A 20172-nucleotide genomic window follows, 5' to 3' on the forward strand; every position below is an offset into this window, starting at 1 on the left:
TATATGAGTAGATGGGTCTTTCTTCATCTGCTTCCTGGCACTACCTGTGGGATGGGATGGGGCCGGGAATGGACGAGGGTAGGCAAGTCTGAATATGTATATATATGTATATACGTGTATATATTGATATGTATATGTACTTGTATGCATATGAGTGGAAGGGTCTTTCTTCGTCTGTTTCCTGGCGCTACCTCGCCGACATGGGAAACGGCAGCAAGTATAATAATAATAATAATTTATGTACTGCAGCAGTGGTGCATGTGATCTAGTATTTACTGAAAGCCAAGAGGAAAATGAGACGATAAGCCCAAGAGCACTTACATGTAATGATCGCATTGTCAGGGGAGATACAAGAATGAGATAGAAGACTTAGTCAGTTTTTATACAAAGACGAGGCAGAGCTAAGAAGCCATTGGTGAAAAAGTGTTTCTGGTTGGTGGTGTTTGGGTCTGGCACCATGCCTGTCATAAGATTTTATAATGGACAAGGCAGGGAACCATTCAAAAAATTCTCCCATGACAAAGCTAAACAGTTTGTACTAATATTCATGTTACCATTCTTTGTGTATTTTATAAGAGATTCAATGATATTTCTCTAGGTCAAGGAATTACAGTTTATAAAGGAATTAGCATAACTAATGATGTTGATTTTGATTTCAAATTGGTAATTTTTGATGTTTCATCCTTGTTCACAAAAGTTTCAGTTGATGACCTCTTAGTGTATTTGGTTAATGTCTTGGATAATATTGATTTGCTTGTTACAAATTGTTTATCAAATTTATAAGATTGTGTATAAAAGGCTGTGTTTCAATTTAATTGAGAATGTTATGCACAAAAATTTGGTAAGATGATGGGTAACCCTCTTTCACCACTATCAAGTAAACTTTACATGGAATTCTTCGAAACAAAATACTAAGGGATGCCTTGCCCACTAAGGCAATTTGGTTTAGGTATGTCGATGATGTTCTTTGTGTTTGGCCAACAAACAAAAATTTACAAACATTTCTCCCTATACTTAACAATTTAGTAACTTCCATCAACTTTACTGTGAAAGTGGAAAATAACTGTTACCATTTTTAGATCGCACAATATATAGGGATATAAACATGTTTAAGTTTAGCATACACAAAGAACCCACCAAAGTTTGTTCTTCTATTCATTATTACTCAGCTCAACATGACAGAGTTAAACTATCATCATTCCAGTCAATGTTCCTTTGGGCATTATGTAAATGCAGTGCGGAATTTACTGATGATGATTTTGAGAAGAAATATTCAATTGGATCCAAGTTAATGTATCCTGTATCTTTCATTAATAAATCCCTTAAGTTGGCAAAAAAATAATTTTATAGTTAAAACCCAAATCTACCCTTGATACCAATAATCTTTTATTTCTCCCTTTTAGTGGTAATTTTACATTACTTCCCAAGTTGCTTAAATCCTTTAATGTTAATGTAGCCTTCAGCAATAACAATGCTATAAAGTATATCATAATCAAAAACTCACCAGAAAATTCTGGAGCTGTTTTCAGAATCCCTTGTAAAAATTGAAATATATTATATGTTGGTCAGACTGGTAAGGCTCTTTATGTTAGACTTTAGCAACATAAACATAGTATAAGAACAGGACAAGAATCAAATGCTTTTTTAATGTAAAACTTATGACCATGATAGTGACCGGAGCAATGCTAACTCAGTGATTACCTGTAACTCCTTTTCCACAAGAAATGTCATACAACCTTCTATTATTAAATACACAAAAGAAATGTAATATCAGTATTAGTTAAGGTTTACACAAACTTGATAGCTTTGTTGTAGGCAAAATTTGTATACAGTTCCCTTTCTTCCACATTAAAATTTTATGACAGGCATGCATCGACGCCAGACCCAAACACCACCATCTGGTAATGCCTGTGTACCAATGGTGTCTTAGCTACATCTCGTCCTTGTATATCAACTGACAGTTCTATGTACTCTTATCTCATTCTTGTATCTCCCCAGACAATGTGATCATTACACAAAACTGCACCCAGGAACTAATCATGGTTCATTTTCCTCATGGTTATATGCCTATACTAGATCATACACACCACTGTGCGTGCGATCTAGTATAGGCATATAACTAAGAGGAAAATGAACCATAAATGAGATAGGAAACACAGAACAGTCAGTTGATATACAAAGATGAGATGTCGCTAAGAGGGTGTGTTGAAATGGTTTGGACATATGGATAGAATGAGTGAGGAAAGATTGACAAAGAGGATATATGTGTCAGAGGTGGAGGGAACAAGGAGAGATGGGAGACCAAACTGGAGATGAAAGGAAGGGGTGAAAAAGATTCTGAATGATTGGGGCCTGAACATACAGGAGGGCAAGAGGAGTGCAAGGAATAATAGAGTGAATTGGAATGACGTGGTATAACAGGGTCGACGTGCTGCCAATGGAATGAACCAGGGCATGTGAAACATCTGGGGTAAACCATGGAAAGATCTGTAGGGCCTAGATGTGGATAGGGAGCTGGGGTTTTCGTGAATTACACATGACAGCTAGAGACCGAGTGTGAATAAATGTGGCCTTTTTTTGTTTATTTTCCAGGTGCTACCTCGCTTATGCAGGGGGAAGTCATGCTGTTTCTTGTTGGGTGGGGTAGAGCAAGGAATGGATGAAGGCAAGCAAGTATGAATATGTACATGTGCATATATGTATATGTCTGTGTATGTGTGCATATATATATGTTATATGCGTGTATGGGTGTTTATATAAATACATTACACATGACAGCTAGAGACCACGTGCGAATGAATGTGGCCTTTGATGTCTTTTCCTAGAGCTACCTTGCGCACACACGGGGGAGGGGGTGCCATTTCCTGTGTATTTATGTATATGTCTGTATATGTATGTATACATTGAAATGTATATGTGTGTGTGTGGGTATTTATGTATATGCATACATATGTGAGTGGGTTGGGCCATTCTTTCGTCTATTTTCTTGCGCTACCTAGCTAATGCTGGAGACAGCAACTAAGATAATAAATATATATAAATAAATATATTATCCCTGGGGATAGGGGAGAAAGAATACTTCCCACGTATTCCCTGCGTGTCGTAGAAGGCGACTAAAAGGGGAGGGAGCGGGTGGCTGGAAATCCTCCCCTCTCGTTTTTTTTTTAATTTTCCAAAAGAAGGAACAGAGAAGGGGGTCAGGTGAGGATATTCCCTCTAAGGCCCAGTCCTCTGTTCTTAACGCTACCTCGCTAATGCGGGAAATGGCGAATAGTATGAAAGAAAGAAAAATAAATATATATTTATTGGTAAAGTGTGTGAAAGAAGAAAGCTGAGAGTAAATATGAATAAAGGCAAGGTTATTAGGTTCAGTAGGGTTGAGGGACAAGTTAATTGGGAGGTAAGTTTAAATGAAGAAAAACTGGAGGAAGTGAAGTGTTTTAGATATTTGGGAGTGGATTTAGCAGCAGATGGAACCATGGAAGTGGAAGTGAGTCACAAGGTGGGGTAGGGGGTGAAGATTCTGGGAGCGTTGAAGAATGTGTGGAAGGCGAGAACATTATCTCGGAGAGCAAAAATGGGTATGTTTGAAGGAATAGTGGTTCCAACAATGTTATATGGTTGCAAGGCATGGGCTATAGATTGGGTTGTGCGGAGGAGGGTGAATGTGTTGGAAATGAGTTGCTTGAGGACAATATGTGGTGTGAGGTGGTTTGATTAAGTAAAGAAAGGGTAAGAGAGATGTGTGGTAATAAAAAGAGTGTGGTTGAGAGAGCAGAAGAGGGTGTATTGAAATGGTTTGGTCACAAGGAGAGAATGAGAGGAAAGACTAACAAAGATTATATATGTGAAAGAGGTGGAGGGAATGAGAAGTGGAAGACCAAATTGGAGGTGGAAGAATGGAGTGAAAAAGATTTTGAGCAGTCAGGGCCTGAACATACAGGAGGGTGAAAGGCATGCAAGGAATAGAGTGAATTGTAACGATGTGGTATACCAGGGTCGACGAGCTGTCAATGGATTGAATCAGGGCATGTGAAGCATCTGGGATAAACCATGGAAAGTTTTGTGGGGCCTGGATGTGGAAAGGGAGCTGTGGTTTCGGTGCATTATACATGACGGCTTGAGACTGAGTGTGAACGAATGTGGCCTTTGTTGTCTTTTCCCAGCACTACTTCGCGGGCACGCAGGGGGAAGGTGTCATTTCATGTGTGGTGGGAATGGATGAAGGCAGCATGTATGAATATGTGCATGTGTATATGTGTATATGTCTACGTATGTATATGTCAAGGCATGTACAGAGTACCAGATTGGGGAGGAGCAGTGTGGTTTCAGAAGTGGTAGAGGATGTGGATCAGGTGTTTACTTTGAAGAATGTATGTGAGAAATACTTAGAAAAGCAGATGGATTTGTATGTACCATTTATGGATCTGGAGAAGGCATATGATAGAATTGATAGAGATGCTCTGTGGAAGGTATTAAGAATATATGGTGTGGGAGGTAAGTTGCTAGAAGCAGTGAAAAGTTTTTATCAAGGATGTAAGGCATGTGTACGAGTAGGAAGGAAAGTGAGTGGTTCTCAGTGAATGTCGGTTTGCGGCAGGGGTGTGTGATGTCTCCATGGTTGTTTAATTTGCTTATGGATGGGGTTGTTAGGGAGGTGAATGCAAGAGTTTTGGAGAGAGAGAGAGGCAAGTATGCAGGCTGTTGTGGACGAGAGGGTTTCGGAAGTAAATCAGTTGTTGTTCATTGATGATACAGTGCTGGTGGCTGATTCGGGTGAGAAACTGCAGAAGCTGGTGACCGAGTCTAGTAAAGTGTGAGAAAGAAGAAAGCTGAGAGTAAATGTGAATAAGAGCAAGTTTATTAGGTTCAGTAGGGTTGAGGGACAAGTAAATTGGGAGGTAAGTTTGAATGGAGAAAAGCTGGAGGAAGTGAAATGTTTTACATATCTGGGAGTGGATTTGGCAGTGGATGGAACCATGGAAGCGGAAGTAAGTCACAGGGGGAGGGGGGGGGGGGGGGGGGGGGGGGGGGGGGCAAAGGTTCTGAGAGCATTGTAGAATGTGTGGAAGGCGAGAATGTTATCTCAGAGCAAAAATGGGTATGTTTGAAGGAATAGTAGTTCCAACAATGTTATATGGTTGTGAGGCATGGGCGATAGATAGGGTTGTGCGGAGGAGGGTGGATGTGTTGGAAATGAGATGTAGGACAATATGTGGTGTGAGGTGGTTTGATCGAGTAAGCAATGAAAGGGTAAGAGAGATATGTGTTAATAAAAAGAGTGTGGTTGAGAGAGAAGAGGGTGTATTGAAATGGTTTGGTCACATGGAGAGAATGAGTGAGAAACATTGACAAAGAGGATATATGTGTCAGAGGTGGAGGGAATGAGGAGAAGTGGGAGACCACATTGGAGGTGGAAGGATGGGGTGAAAAAGATTTTGAGCGATCCGGGCCTGAACATACAGGAGGGTGAAAAGCATGCAAGGAATAGAGTGAATTGGAATGATGTGGTATACCAGGGTTGACATGCTGTCAATGGATTGAACCAGGGCATGTGAAGGCATTTGGACGACTTTTGCAGGGAAATAATGCAAATGACTGGGAGATGTATAAAAGAAAGAGGCAGGAGGTCAAGAGAAAGGTGCAAGAGGTGAAAAAGAGGGCAAATGAGAGTTGGGGTGAAAGAGTATCATTAAATTTTTGGGAGAGTAAAAAGATGTTTTGGAAGGAGGTAAATAAAGTGCATAAGACGAGGGAACAAATGGGAACTTCAGTGAAGGGGGCTAATGGGGAGGTGATAAGTAGTGGTGATGTGAGAAGATGAAGTGAGTATTTTTTGAAGGTTTGTTGAATGTGTTTGATGATAGAGTGGCAGATATAGGGTGTTTTGGTTGAGGTGGTGTGCAAAGTGAGAGGGTTAGGGAGAATGATTTGGTATACAGAGAAGAGGTAGTAAAAGCTTTGCGGAAGATGAAAGCCGGTAAGGCAGTGGGTTTGGACGGTATTGCAGTGGAATTTATTAAAAAAGGGGGTGACTGTATTGCTGACTGGTTGGTAAGGTTATTTAATATGTGTATGGCTCGGTTAGGTGTCTGAGGATTGGCGGAATGCTTGCATAATGCCATTGTACAAAGGCAAAGGGGATAAAAGTGAATGCTCAAATTACAGAGGTATAAGTTTGTTGAGTATTCCTGGGAAATTATATGGGAGGGTATTGATTGAGAGGGTGAAGGCATGTACAGAGCATCAGATTGGGGAAGAGCAGTGTGGTTTCAGAAGTGGTAGAGGATTTGTGGATTAGTGTTTGCTTTGAAGAATGTATGTGAGAAATACTTCGAAAAGCAAATGGATTTGTATGTAGCATTTATGGATCTGGAGAAGGCATATTATAGAGTTGATAGAGATGCTCTGTGGAAGGTATTAAGAAAATATGGTGTGAGAGGCAAGTTGTTAGAAGCAGTGAAAAGTTTTTATCAAGGATGTAAGGCATGTGTACATGTAGGAAGAGAGGAAAGTGATTGGTTCTCAGTGAATGCTGGTTTGCGGCAGGGGTGTGTGATGTCTCCTTGGTTGTTTGTTTATGGATGGGGTTGTTAGGGAGGTATATGCAAGAGTTTTGGAAAGAGGGGCAAGTATGCAGTCTCTTGTGGAGGAGAGAGCTTGGGAAGTGAGTCAGTTGTTGTTCGCTGATGATACAGCGCTGGTGGCTGATTCATGTGAGAAACTGCAGAGGCTGGTGACTGAGTTTGGTAAAGTGTGTGAAAGAAGAAAGCTGAGAATAATGTGAATAAGAGCAAGGTTACTAGGTACAGCAGGGTTGAGGGACAAGTCAATTGGGAGGTAGGTTTGAATGGAGAAAAACTGGAGGAAGTGAAGTGTTTTAGATATCAGGGAGCAGATTTGGCAGCAGATGGAACCATGGAAGTGGAAGTGAATCATAGGGTGGGGAAGGGGGCGAAAGTTCTGAGAGCGTTGAAGAATGTGTGGAAGTCGAGAACATTATCTCGGAAAGCAAAAACGGGTATGTTTGAAGGAATAGTAGTTTCAACAATGTTACATGGTTGCGAGGCGTGGGCTATAGATAGAGTTGTGCAGAGGAGGGTGGATGTGCTGGAAATGAGATGTTTGAGGACAATATGTAGTGTGAGGTGGTTTGATCAAGTAAGTAATAATAGGGTAAGAGAGATGTGTGGTAATAAAAAGAGTGTGGTTGAGAGAGCAGAAGAGGGTGTTTTGAAATGGTTTGGTCACATGGAGAGAATGAGTGAGGAAAGATTGACCAGGAGGATATATGTGTCAGAGGTGGAAGGAACAAGAAGTGGGAGACCAAATTGGAGATGGATATATATGTATATATATATATATATATGAGAGTTGGGGTGAGAGACTATCAGTAAATTTTAGGGAAAATAAAAAGATGTTCTGGAAGGAGGTAAATAGGGTGCGTAAGACAAGGGAGCAAATGGGAACTTCAGTGAAGGGCGTAAATGGGGAGGTGATAACAAGTAGCGGTGATGTGAGAAGGAGATGGAATGAGTATTTTGAAGGTTTGTTGAATGTGTCTGATGACAGAGTGGCAGATATAGGGTGTTTTGGTCGAGGTGGTGTGCAAAGTGAGAGGGTTAGGGAAAATGATTTGGTAAACAGAGAAGAGGTAGTAAAAGCTTTGCGGAAGATGAAAGCCGGCAAGGCAGCAGGTTTGGATGGTATTGCAGTGGAATTTATTAAGAAAGGGGGTGACTGTATTGTTGACTGGTTGGTAAGGTTATTTAATGTATGTATGACTCATGGTGAGGTGCCGGAGGATTGGCGGAATGCGTGCATAGTGCCATTGTACAAAGGCAAAGGGGATAAGAGTGAGTGCTCAAATTACAGAGGTATAAGTTTGTTGAGTATTCCTGGTAAATTATATGGGAGGGTATTGATTGAGAGGGTGAAGGCATGTACAGAGCATCAGATTGGGGAAGAGCAGTGCGGTTTCAGAAGTGGTAGAGGATGTGTGGATCAGGTGTTTGCTTTGAAGAATGTATGTGAGAAATACTTAGAAAAGCAAATGGATTTGTATGTAGCATTTATGGATCTGGAGAAGGCATATGACAGAGTTGATAGAGATGCTCTGTGGAAGGTATTAAGAATATATGGTGTGGGAGGCAAGTTGTTAGAAGCAGTGAAAAGTTTTTATCGAGGATGTAAGGCATGTGTACGTGTAGGAAGAGAGGAAAGTGATTGGTTCTCAGTGAATGTAGGTTTGCGGCAGGGGTGTGTGATGTCTCCATGGTTGTTTAATTTGTTTATGGATGGGGTTGTAAGGGAGGTAAATGCAAGAGTCCTGGAAAGAGGGGCAAGTATGAAGTCTGTTGGGGATGAGAGAGCTTGGGAAGTGAGTCAGTTGTTGTTCGCTGATGATACAGCGCTGGTGGCTGATTCATGTGAGAAACTGCAGAAGCTGGTGACTGAGTTTGGTAAAGTGTGTGGAAGAAGAAAGTTGAGAGTAAATGTGAATAAGAGCAAGGTTATTAGGTACAGTAGGGGTGAGGGTCAAGTCAATTGGGAGGTGAGTTTGAATGGAGAAAAACTGGAGGAAGTGAAGTGTTTTAGATATCTGGGAGTGGATCTGTCAGCGGATGGAACCATGGAAGCGGAAGTGGATCATAGGGTGGGGGAGGGGGCGAAAATTTTGGGAGCCTTGAAAAATGTGTGGAAGTCGAGAACACTATCTCGGAAAGCAAAAATGGGTATGTTTGAGGGAATAGTGGTTCCAACAATGTTGTATGGTTGCGAGGCGTGGGCTATGGATAGAGATGTGCGCAGGAGGATGGATGTGCTGGAAATGAGATGTTTGAGGACAATGTGTGGTGTGAGGTGGTTTGATCGAGTAAGTAACGTAAGGGTAAGAGAGATGTGTGGAAATAAAAAGAGCGTGGTTGAGAGAGCAGAAGAGGGTGTTTTGAAATGGTTTGGGCACATGGAGAGAATGAGTGAGGAGAGATTGACCAAGAGGATATATGTGTCGGAGGTGGAGGGAACGAGGAGAAGAGGGAGACCAAATTGGAGGTGGAAAGATGGAGTGAAAAAGATTTTGTGTGATCGGGGCCTGAACATGCAGGAGGGTGAAAGGAGGGCAAGAAATAGAGTGAATTGGAGTCATGTGGTATACAGGGGTTGACGTGCTGTCAGTGGATTGAAGCAAGGCATGTGAAGCGTCTGGGGTAAACCATGGAAAGCTGTGTAGGTATGTATATTTGCGTGTGTGGACGTGTGTATGTACATGTGTATGGGGGGGGGGGGGTTGGGCCATTTCTTTCGTCTGTTTCCTTGCGCTACCTCGCAAACGCGGGAGACGGCGACAAAGTATAAAAAAAAAAAAAAAAAAAAAAAAAAAAAAATATATATATATATATATATATATATATATATATATATATATATATATATATATATATATATATATAATTGTGTGTGTGTGTACTGCACTATACTGCCACAGGGAAGTAGTATCCCCAACACATCACACTGCCTCAGGGAAACACCACCCTTACAAACTGCTCCAGATAACACTACCTCCCCCCACACACACTACCCCCGAGGAAAGCACTACCTCCACACCACCCTGACATAGTCCTAAGGAAGTGCTAACCCCCCCATACAAAAACAATACCCCATGGATGTACTAACCCCATACTGCCTTGGGAAAACACTAGGCCGGGGAAGTACTACCCTCGCACACCACAATCCTTCATGGAAGAGTATCCCACACACCACACTGACAAAAGGGAACACTTCTCCTTCACACCACACTGCCCCGAGCCACTGCCACAGAGAAGCACTACCCTAACACTGTGCCTAGGTAACGCTACCCCTGCACATCATATTTTTCCAGGGAAGCACCACCTCCATACACCAGACTCCCAGGAAAGCACTACCTCCATTCACCAGATTGCCCCAGGGAAGCGCAACCCTCACACTGCACTCATGAAAGCAGCACTTGACGATTTCCAACCATAAACAAAGACAGTTACCTTCAGCATGGGCCAACCTGAGGTTTAGGCCCGCATGGGTTCGAATCCTGAGTGCGGCAATGGGGCCACAGGCAATCATACCTTACTCTATGAATGGCTACCTGGATACGTGGCTTAAGCAAGGGGAGCCCAAATATACACAGGGGTATATACATGCAAAAAAAAAAAAAATAAAAAACAGGAAAATGAAAAACTATAAGTTCCCAAGTGCACTTTTATGAAATGATCACAATGTCAGGGGAGATATAAGAACGATACAGAAGACGTAGAACAGTCAGTGGACATACGTCTCTTGTATATCAACTGACTGTTCTACGTCTTCTATCGCTTGTATCTCCCCTGATGATGTGATCATTACAGGAAAGTGCACTTGGGAAATTTATTCATTTTTTTTTCTTTTTTGCATGTACTAGATCTGTGTAGTGGCTCTTATGCCTTGAGCACTTAGGCATGATGCCCTGCTCTTCGACCTGACCTCTGAGTTCAGGTCGTCAGGTCAAAGCTTTGTTACTTCAATGTACCCTTGGGAAGGGGTAACATAAAGTGCTTAAAGCTTTTGTAAGATCCTACTATCGTTCTCAAGGGTAATATATGCGTGCGCAATGGGTTGTACCGTTGTTCTCAAGGGTCGCACAAACGTTCTTAAGGTGTTGGATATACGTCACGTACAAGTTGTCACCGTTCACAGCTGTTGGTTAGGTTAAATTTCTCGCCCGCGACGCAACCAATGTGGTTCCCATACACCACCGCTCCTCATTTCTTATCCTTCGCACCTTCCAATTGGGTAGTTAAATATCTGCAGGTGGCACAGGGGGCCTGTTTTATTGTGTCTGAAATTGACAGTTGACAGCGTGATTGCGTTGCCCAGGAGCTGGGAGGGGATCAACCCGGGATTGGCGCGGATAAGCCCCTGTAATTGACTAGGTTTGGATCCCCAGGCTGGCGTTGGCTTCATCTGTTTCGAGGGTAGAGCGAGCGGACGAGTTTAAAAAAAGAATATACTTCCTGTTGTGAGTATATATATATATATATATATATATATATATATATATATATATATATATATATATATATATATGTGTGTGTGTGTGTGTGTGTGTGTGTAGTGTATGTGTGTGTAGTGTATGTGTGTGTGTGTGTGTGTATTTCTGTGTGTGTGTGTGTGTAGTGTATAAGTGTGTGTGTGTGTAACGGAAGCGAGAGGGTTCAGGTCGGTGGGTCGGGGATCGGGACGAGTGTAAAGCGTCCGGCAACAAGTCTTGGATTATCTGGCCCATCAGCACTGGCTCAGCTCTCGCCCTACTATATACGTCACTCCCTATTTCATGTTGGCGCCCTCTACTTGTCTGGCCGTGATTGTAGATGTCTATCTTCATTTCATTACCTGGCCGCCTTTGTCTGCCTGCGCTGCGCCTGAACTACACACACATATATCAAATATAAACATCATTCGCTGTGTATCGCCACTTTCTTAAAATATACACCATTAAATATGTACCTGATTCACTGTAAATCGCCATCATCATTTTTTTACCATAATGAGAGTTTACGTGAAACTAAGGAAGGCTGTGAGGGTGGAGTAATGTGGTATACGACGTGGGTTACGGGAGATGGGTTGGGTTGTGTAGAGCGGCGTGATCACAGGGAAAGGGGGACTGGCCTCTCGAACGTAACCACAAATAGAAATGGTTAGCTGCGCGTGCACGACGGTACGACAACACAGGACTGGAATGACTGTTAAAGCACGACGGTACGACACTTCATTATGACATGCACGATGGTACGACACTTCATTATGACATGCACGATGGTACGACACTTCAGCATGACATGCACGACGGTACGACACTTCAGCATGACATGCACGACGGTACGACACTTCAGCATGACATGCACGACGATACGACACCAGCATGACATGCACGACGGTACGACACTTCAGCATGATAGGCAAGACGGTACGACACCAGCATAACATGCACGACGGTACGACACCAGCATGACATGCGCGACGGTACGACCCTTGAGCACGTCAGTACAATCTGCGAGCACGACGGTACGACCCTCGAATATATTTCACGGGATAGTGGCTCGAGGATGCTAGGGCCTTCGTTACCCAGTTACAGATGACAGGAACTGTCTATGCCTGTCCACGATCCGAGACAGGACGGTCATGCTCCCTGAGCGTAAGGGAGTAAGGCATCACCGCCTCGAATAATGGCCAAATCCGTCTCGGTACACACACCTTACCTTACCTTCATCTCGTTGTAAACTGTAGAAAACGGAGTCCCTAAGGAGCATCAAATCCACATTGAAGCCATGTATTTTTTCTACATAGGAACTGAATTATATTATGGGCCTAACCTAATCAATATTCGATACTCGTGCAAATGTCTGAATGGAAATCCGCGTGTAGCACGTCCGAAATTCATGGTAACTATAGTTTTTTTTTAAAAGGAAATACATCTGCGGCCACTCACCTGTGACATGTTCCTCGCTCGCAATGTTTTCCTTCGAATTCCACAACCATCAGCCAAGCCAGCCATCACATTTCATGCGCTACGTCTTCACAAATTGCTCTGCATCCTGTTCCATGTAGTTAGGCCGTCGTGAAACACTATTCATAAGAAATACAACAATAAAAAAAAATTTTGGAATCTTACTCGCGATCGGTGTGACGTCCGTGTGGGTATCGGTACCAAGATAGCCATCTGGTGGCCAGACGGAGAAACATGGTTGTCAACAGACGTCATGGTGTCTATGGCCACGGAAATTATTATCATACATTAATTCATCATTTGTTAGTAATATGCTCCATGTCTTCGTGCTTCTTTAGCACAACGACGTCCTGAAAAAAAAGAGAAATCATATTAAAGTGAGTTTGTTACAAAATTCTTTGAAAATGAAATATTGCCAGGTACAAAATACACTATACTTTTCAGCATCAAACATAAATGCTCACTCATACATCTCGCTCAACAATGACGACGAGAGAGAATGTCGTTGTGTCCACCACACACGTGAACCAATTATTTCCTCCCACGCCTGGTCAGGTGATGCAATACCTCATCATAAAACCTACTGTTTCTCAGTCACTGGCCATCAAAGCCAATTGTTCATAAAGTATTCGTTTCGTGCTGGACTATATGAAATACACTTTCTTAGTTTAACATATTCATCCTAATAATGGATAGGATGTTTATATTTACACACAACTTACAAATATTCCACAAGTATCATTATTGTTTATATTTCACAGGCTTATTCCTTCCTCCATTATATACTTCATCACAGTCTTTTCACAGTATAAATTTCACTAATTTATTGTTCCCGAACAAGACATATATTCAAATATTTTTCCTAACAATTGCTGCTACCACATTATATACCTCTTACAGTCATTCCCATACCGGAAATTTTCATTATACAAAATTTAAGGTAATATATATATATATATATATATATATATATATATATATATATATATATATATATATATATATTCCTATGAGTCCACGGGGAAAATGAATATCTTGATCACGCGCAAAATTGTGATCCTTTCCTATATATATATATATATATATATATATATATATATATATATATATATATATATATATATACTGCAGGAATATGACGCTCGTCAAACTTTTGCGGAATATTTAAGTGTAGCTTTTTTTTGTTGTTGTTCTTTGGCGTCAGTAGAAGAACAAAAAAAATAGTTTTTAAACTGCTAACTTACTGATAATGAAGTGAACATAGCTACCCTGGGCCAGCCCGGTATCCGTGGCTTCACAATTACCCACAAATCTTTTGTTTACGAGAGTCGGGGTCGCTTGTAGTGGGCAAATGTGACACCCGGGAACACAAACACGACCTTCCTGGGCCAATAACAAAAGGCTGTTTAGTTTGTCTCTTGTGAAGAAACAAATGGGCATTGAAAGTATAAACAAGTCACTTAGGAGAAATAAATAGCCCATTATATAAGGGTTGAGTCGCTCTCATGGTGAATAAGACCTCCCTCCCTCTTCCAGTTCACACGGAGTCAATCCTCACTACAATATTTCCAAAAAAGTGAGGAAATTTCGGTGTTGATTTTTTAGCCCTGGTGTCAATGGTGGGAGGGGCCATGTCAATCCCTGGATCAGTGTTCGGAGGCTTCACACCGACGCTGGCTAGGGTTTCCTTACCCTACGGTATTATATAAAAAAAAAAAGGACTTCATCAGTTCTTTAACTACAACGCAATAAATATTAAGCAATAGTACAATTCAAATGAATAATTTGTACGAATTTTATATGTACTAAAATTTTGACTTGTTACATATGTGTAATACAAAAAATAAAGTTTCAGTAAATATTTATCTTCGATTTTCGTAGTCTTCATCCCCTACGACTGGTCTACAGTTAGTGATGCTTGCTACATAACAGCCGCTGTCCTTAACCCATAACGTCTTAACATTCACAACATTACATATGCACGGATGGTAACATTAAGAATTCATACGGCCGAACGGAAGCGGGACTTCACCACACAGGCCCACATCATATCGCTCACGACCATGTCGATCCCGGTGTACAGGGCGATCAACTCTAACAACTTCCCTATCCGCGACCCTCGCCTCGCCCTTGTTATAATCTTTTGTTAAATATGTGTGAAAATCAAACAATATTACCATGAAAATGTTTCCAGTCTCTTTATAGCTGACTAAAACCCGGGAGTAAATAGTTCACAGAGGCGGGCGGACCCGTGCGTGTCCCGCGCACAGTGCGAGATAAAACTTAGCGTTAGGTTTTTACGCTGACCATCACCACGGCGTTCAACGATGGTGCTCTAGATCTACATTGAACAAGGCCTGGCTCAATACTGAATCGTTTAAGGTTAGGTTTAAACGTCCGTGCGTTCATTCTAAACGACACGAGTTTTATTTACACTGTCTCGTTTAATTAAATTGTTTTATCTAAAGCCTTGTTGAACGTCTGTCTATTCCAGATGTGATTAAACGACACTTTATCCTAGACCAGGACATGAGACTCGTTGATCCTAGACCAGGACATGAGACTCGTTGATCCAAGACTTAAAAAACATACTTGATAATTCAAGACTTAGAATATGGACTTGATTATCCTAAATAAGGCACTGGATTACCCAGGTCAAGATAACTAAGATATAATCACAGTGGAAAGTGAGATAAAAGACATTAGATATAGTTCACACTTCTAACCGTCCCAGAGAATCATAATATATCATTAATTTTATATATAATGACACAGAACATAGCAGGGGATGTGGTTGTGTTTCATCTCATTCAGGTCTGCCTGACTGAGGAACTTACAGGGATGAGAGGTAAGTAGACACCACGACTGCTACCACACCTACCACCACATCTACTACTACCCCTACCACCACATCTACTACTACCCCTACCACCACATCTACTACTACCCCTACCACCACATCTACTACTACCCCTACCACCACATCTACTACCACCCCTACCACCACATCTACTTACTACTACCCCTACCACCACATATGCTACTACCCCTACCACCACATCTACTACTACCCCTACCACCACATCTACTACTACCCCTACCACCACATCTACTACCACCACCTCACATTGTTCAGGTGATGGTAAGCATTAAGTCCGTCCTGACAGAGGAGCGTGGAGGCCGGCTGTACCATGCCACATCCAGGTGTTAATCCCTTATCCCGCCGCTGATCCCGCCCGCCCGCCTGGATATTGCCTCACACGGGGGAACCCTGGATAATACCTCAAAAAGGTTATGATGCGCTTCTTTCATACCTTCCCCCCGGGTATCCGGACCAGAGGGATAACACCTCCCCCGGTGGCTGGACCTTGGATGGATAACATCTTCCTGGGATAACTGGACCATGGATAACAACACCACGGGATACTTGGGCCTATGGCAACACTCCCCCGGGGTACCTGAGCCTTGGATAACACTTCCCCGGGGTACCTGAGCCTTGGATAACACAACCCGGGGTACCTGAGCATTGGATAACACAACCCGGGGTACCTGAGCCTTGGATAACACAACCCGGGGTACCTGAGCATTGGATAACACAACCCGGGGTACCTGAGCATTGGATAACACAACCCGGGGTACCTGAGCATTGGATAACACAACCCGGGGTACCTGAGCATTGGATAACACAACCCGGGGTACCTGAGCATTGGATAACACAACCCGGGGTACCTGAGCATTGGATAACACAACCCGGGGTACCTGAGCATTGGATAACACAACCCGGGGTACCTGAGCATTGGATAACACAACCCGGGGTACCTGAGCATTGGATAACACAACCCGGGGTACCTGAGCATTGGATAACACAACCCGGGGTACCTGAGCATTGGATAACACAACCCGGGGTACCTGAGCATTGGATAACACAACCCGGGGTACCTGAGCATTGGATAACACAACCCGGGGTACCTGAGCATTGGATAACACAACCCGGGGTACCTGAGCCTTGGATAACACAACCCGGGGTACCTGAGCATTGGATAACACAACCCGGGGTACCTGAGCCTTGGATAACACAACCCGGGGTACCTGAGCATTGGATAACACAACCCGGGGTACCTGAGCATTGGATAACACAACCCGGGGTACCTGAGCCTTGGATAACACAACCCGGGGTAGCTGAGCATTGGATAACACATCCCGGGGCACCTGAGCATTGGATAACACATCCCGGGGCACCTGAGCCTTGGATAACACAACCCGGGGCACCTGAGCCTTGGATAACACAACCCGGGGTACCTGAGCCTTGGATAACACAACCCGGGGTACCTGAGCATTGGATAATACAACCCGGGGTACCTGAGCCTTGGATAACACAACCCGGGGTACCTGAGCATTGGATAACACATCCCGGGGTACCTGAGCCTTGGATAACACTTCCCCGGGGTACCTGAGCCTTGGATAACACATCCCGGGGTACCTGAGCCTTGGATAACACATCCCGGGGTACCTGAGCATTGGATAACACATCCCGGGGTACCTGAGCCTTGGATAACACATCCCGGGGTACCTGAGCCTTGGATAACACATCCCGGGGTACCTGAGCATTGGATAACACAACCCGGGGTACCTGAGCATTGGATAGCACAACCCGGGGTACCTGAGCCTTGGATAACACATCCCGGGGTACCTGAGCCTTGGATAACACATCCTGGGGTGCCTGAGCCTTGGATAACACAACCCGGGGTACCTGAGCCTTGGATAACACAACCCGGGGTGCCTGAGCCTTGGATAACACTTCCCCGGGGTACCTGAGCCTTGGATAACACTTCCCCGGGGTACCTGAGCCTTGGATAACACCTCCTGGGGTGCCTGAGCCTTGGATAACACTTCCCCGGGGTGCCTGAGCCTTGGATAACACTTCCCCGGGGTGCCTGAGCCTTGGATAACACAACCCGGGGTGCCTGAGCCTTGGATAACACTTCCCCGGGGTACCTGAGCCTTGGATAACACAACCCGGGGTACCTGAGCCTTGGATAACACAACCCGGGGTACCTGAGCATTGGATAACACAACCCGGGGTACCTGAGCATTGGATAACACAACCCGGGGTACCTGAACTTTGGATAGCATAATCCGGGATAACTCCATTACATGGTATGGAGGACTTGCATAACAACTTTCTGGGACTTACATAACCCTTGCCTGGATATATGATGTTTGGATAATACCTCTACAACGTGCCTGGTACTAGAATAATACCTTTCAGGATATCAGCGACTTCGATAACACCTCGGATTATCAGGGATTTGGATAACACCTCCCGGAGTAATCAGGGACTTGGATAACACCCCCTGGGGTATCTGGGGTTTGGACAGCACCTCCCCTGGGTATCTAGGACTTCCTCACGGTATCCGAGACTTGGATAATATCTCTGGGGTTGGATAACACACCACAGAGTATCCAGGTCATGTATAACACCTCTCCGGGGTATCTGGGAAATTGATAATACGTTGGAGGCCACCGGGGACGTGGATAACACCCTTCCGGATAATCTTAGACTTTGAAAGCGCCTCCCTGGGGTAGGTGGGCCTTACGTGACATGTCTCAGAGGTACATGGGACTTGGATAACACCTCTGCGGTCTGTCTGGGACTTGCATGACATACCCCAGGGGTGTCTGGGGCTTAAATAACACGTCCCCGGGGTATCTGGGGCTTGGATACCACGTCCCCGGGGTATCTGGGGCTTGGGTAACACGTCCCCGGGGTATCTGGGGCCTGGTTACCACCTCCTGAGGTATCTGGGACCTGGATAACACCTTCCCGGGGTATCTGGGGCCTGGATAACACCTTCCCGGGGTATCTGGGGCCTGGATAACACCTTCCCGGGGTATCTGGGGCCTGGATAACACCTTCCCGGGGTATCTGGGGCCTGGATAACACCTTCCCGGGGTATCTGGGGCCTGGATAACACCTTCCCGGGGTATCTGGGGCCTGGATAACACCTTCCCGGGGTATCTGGGACCTGGATAACACCTTCCCGGGGTATCTGGGGCCTGGATAACACCTTCCCGGGGTATCTGGGACCTGGATAACACCTTCCCAGGGTATCTGGGACCTGGATAACACCTTCCCGGGGTATCTGGGTCGTAGATTAAGCTTATCAGTAACGTATCTAGACCGGAAGTAGTTAACGGCCTCGTTGGATGATGCGATGTGACGGACAAGCGCTGGAGTGGTAGGGAGATGGACAGAGATCGGGAGGGTGAGTGAGGGAGGTAGAGATGGGGTTGATCTGGGGCAAGGATGAAAGGGGTGGTGGTGGTGAGGGGCAGCCGTCGGTGGTGATGGGTGATGGAGAGGGACGGGTGATGGCTGCTGTGCTGGGTTAGACGGGTCGTTAACAATGTCGTTAAGAGAAGAGAGGGAAATCTATTTTGCATTATTTTCCACAATCCCGTTTTTTTTTTATATATGTATATATACTTCCCCCTGACGTCATCGTACGTTAGCTAGGCTTAATAACCCACTCAACCCTAACTACCTCCCTAACCACCTCATAATTCTGACCCAAATCTCACTATTTCGCCACATTTACCACACGTCCAGCTCCCCAAGTACAATCTAACCTAAAACTTATACTTCTATCACCACCGCCTACATATATACCTAACCACTTACCCTAAACCTGGCCATCTAACTTTATATAACCCATATCTAACTAGCTAACCTCATCTATCCTTTCAACACGTCACTAAAAACAACCCCCCTTCCCCTCAACCTCACTCGATAGATGGATAGATGGTGAAAACTACAGACGATAGATATTCTATGATTTTTTTTTTTTCATAGGTCGTCAAGTCTTGTGATCAGTGACTCAAGGGTCGTACTGTCGTGCTCTCAAGGGTCGTACTGTCGTGCTCTCAAGGGTCGTACTGTCGTGCTCTCAAGGGTCGTGCCGTCGTGCTCTCAAGGGTCGTACCGTCTTGTTCAAGGGGCATCACAGGGGCAGCAGTGAAAGCAGAGACAAGAGGAACAGCAGGAGGAGGTACAGCAGGGAGAGCAGGAGAAGGAGAAGGGAGAGCAGGAGGAGAAGGAGGGAGAGCAGGAGGAGGTACAGCACGGAGAGCAGGAGAAGGAGGAGGGAGAGCAGGAGGAGAAGGAGGGAGGGCAGGAGGAGGAGAAGGGAGAGCAGCAGGAGGAGGGAGGGAGAGGAGCAGCAGGAGGAGCAGGAGGAGGGAGAGGAGCAGGAGGAGGAGGAGGGAGGTAGGGAGGTAGGTAGGGAGGTACAGGATGATGCTGCTGCCGCTGCTCATAAGATGCCTGTGGTGGTGTGGAAGGTGTCAGGTAGCCCAGGTCAGACTCTTCATTACGGGATCACAATATCAGATGTTATCTCCCTCTGATACCCATGACAGCAAGCCTCACTCACTCTCCCTACCTTCCCCTCACTCCTTCACCTCTCCCTCCCTCTCTCTCTCCCTCTCTCTCTCTCCTTCTTCTTCTTCTTACTCTCCCTCTCTTGCCCTCTACCATCTCCTCTGGGGTCACTGACTGGCTCCCTGTTATCACCCGTCTTATCTACTCGCGTCTTCTCTTCTTCCATATCATCTACTTATCTTCCTTATCTATCCTCTACATTGCTTTCACTCCT

The 20172-nt window shown here is 44.4% G+C and overlaps 1 protein-coding gene across 4 annotated transcripts in view; it reads right to left on the reverse strand.

The window, feature by feature from the left end:
• Positions 1-20172, reverse strand: part of Fancl (E3 ubiquitin-protein ligase Fancl) — a 242763-nt gene that overhangs the window by 55029 nt on the left and 167562 nt on the right. For all 4 annotated transcript variants that reach the window (XM_071667588.1, XM_071667589.1, XM_071667591.1 and 1 more), the window contains one exon: positions 12500-12867. In XM_071667588.1, the coding sequence (XP_071523689.1) occupies positions 12500-12549 (50 nt within the window). In that variant the 5' untranslated portion in view covers positions 12550-12867. The remainder of the gene's footprint in view (positions 1-12499; positions 12868-20172) is intronic.

Source organism: Panulirus ornatus, chromosome 12, assembly GCF_036320965.1.
Source record: "Panulirus ornatus isolate Po-2019 chromosome 12, ASM3632096v1, whole genome shotgun sequence".
Classification (NCBI taxonomy): domain Eukaryota; kingdom Metazoa; phylum Arthropoda; class Malacostraca; order Decapoda; family Palinuridae; genus Panulirus; species Panulirus ornatus.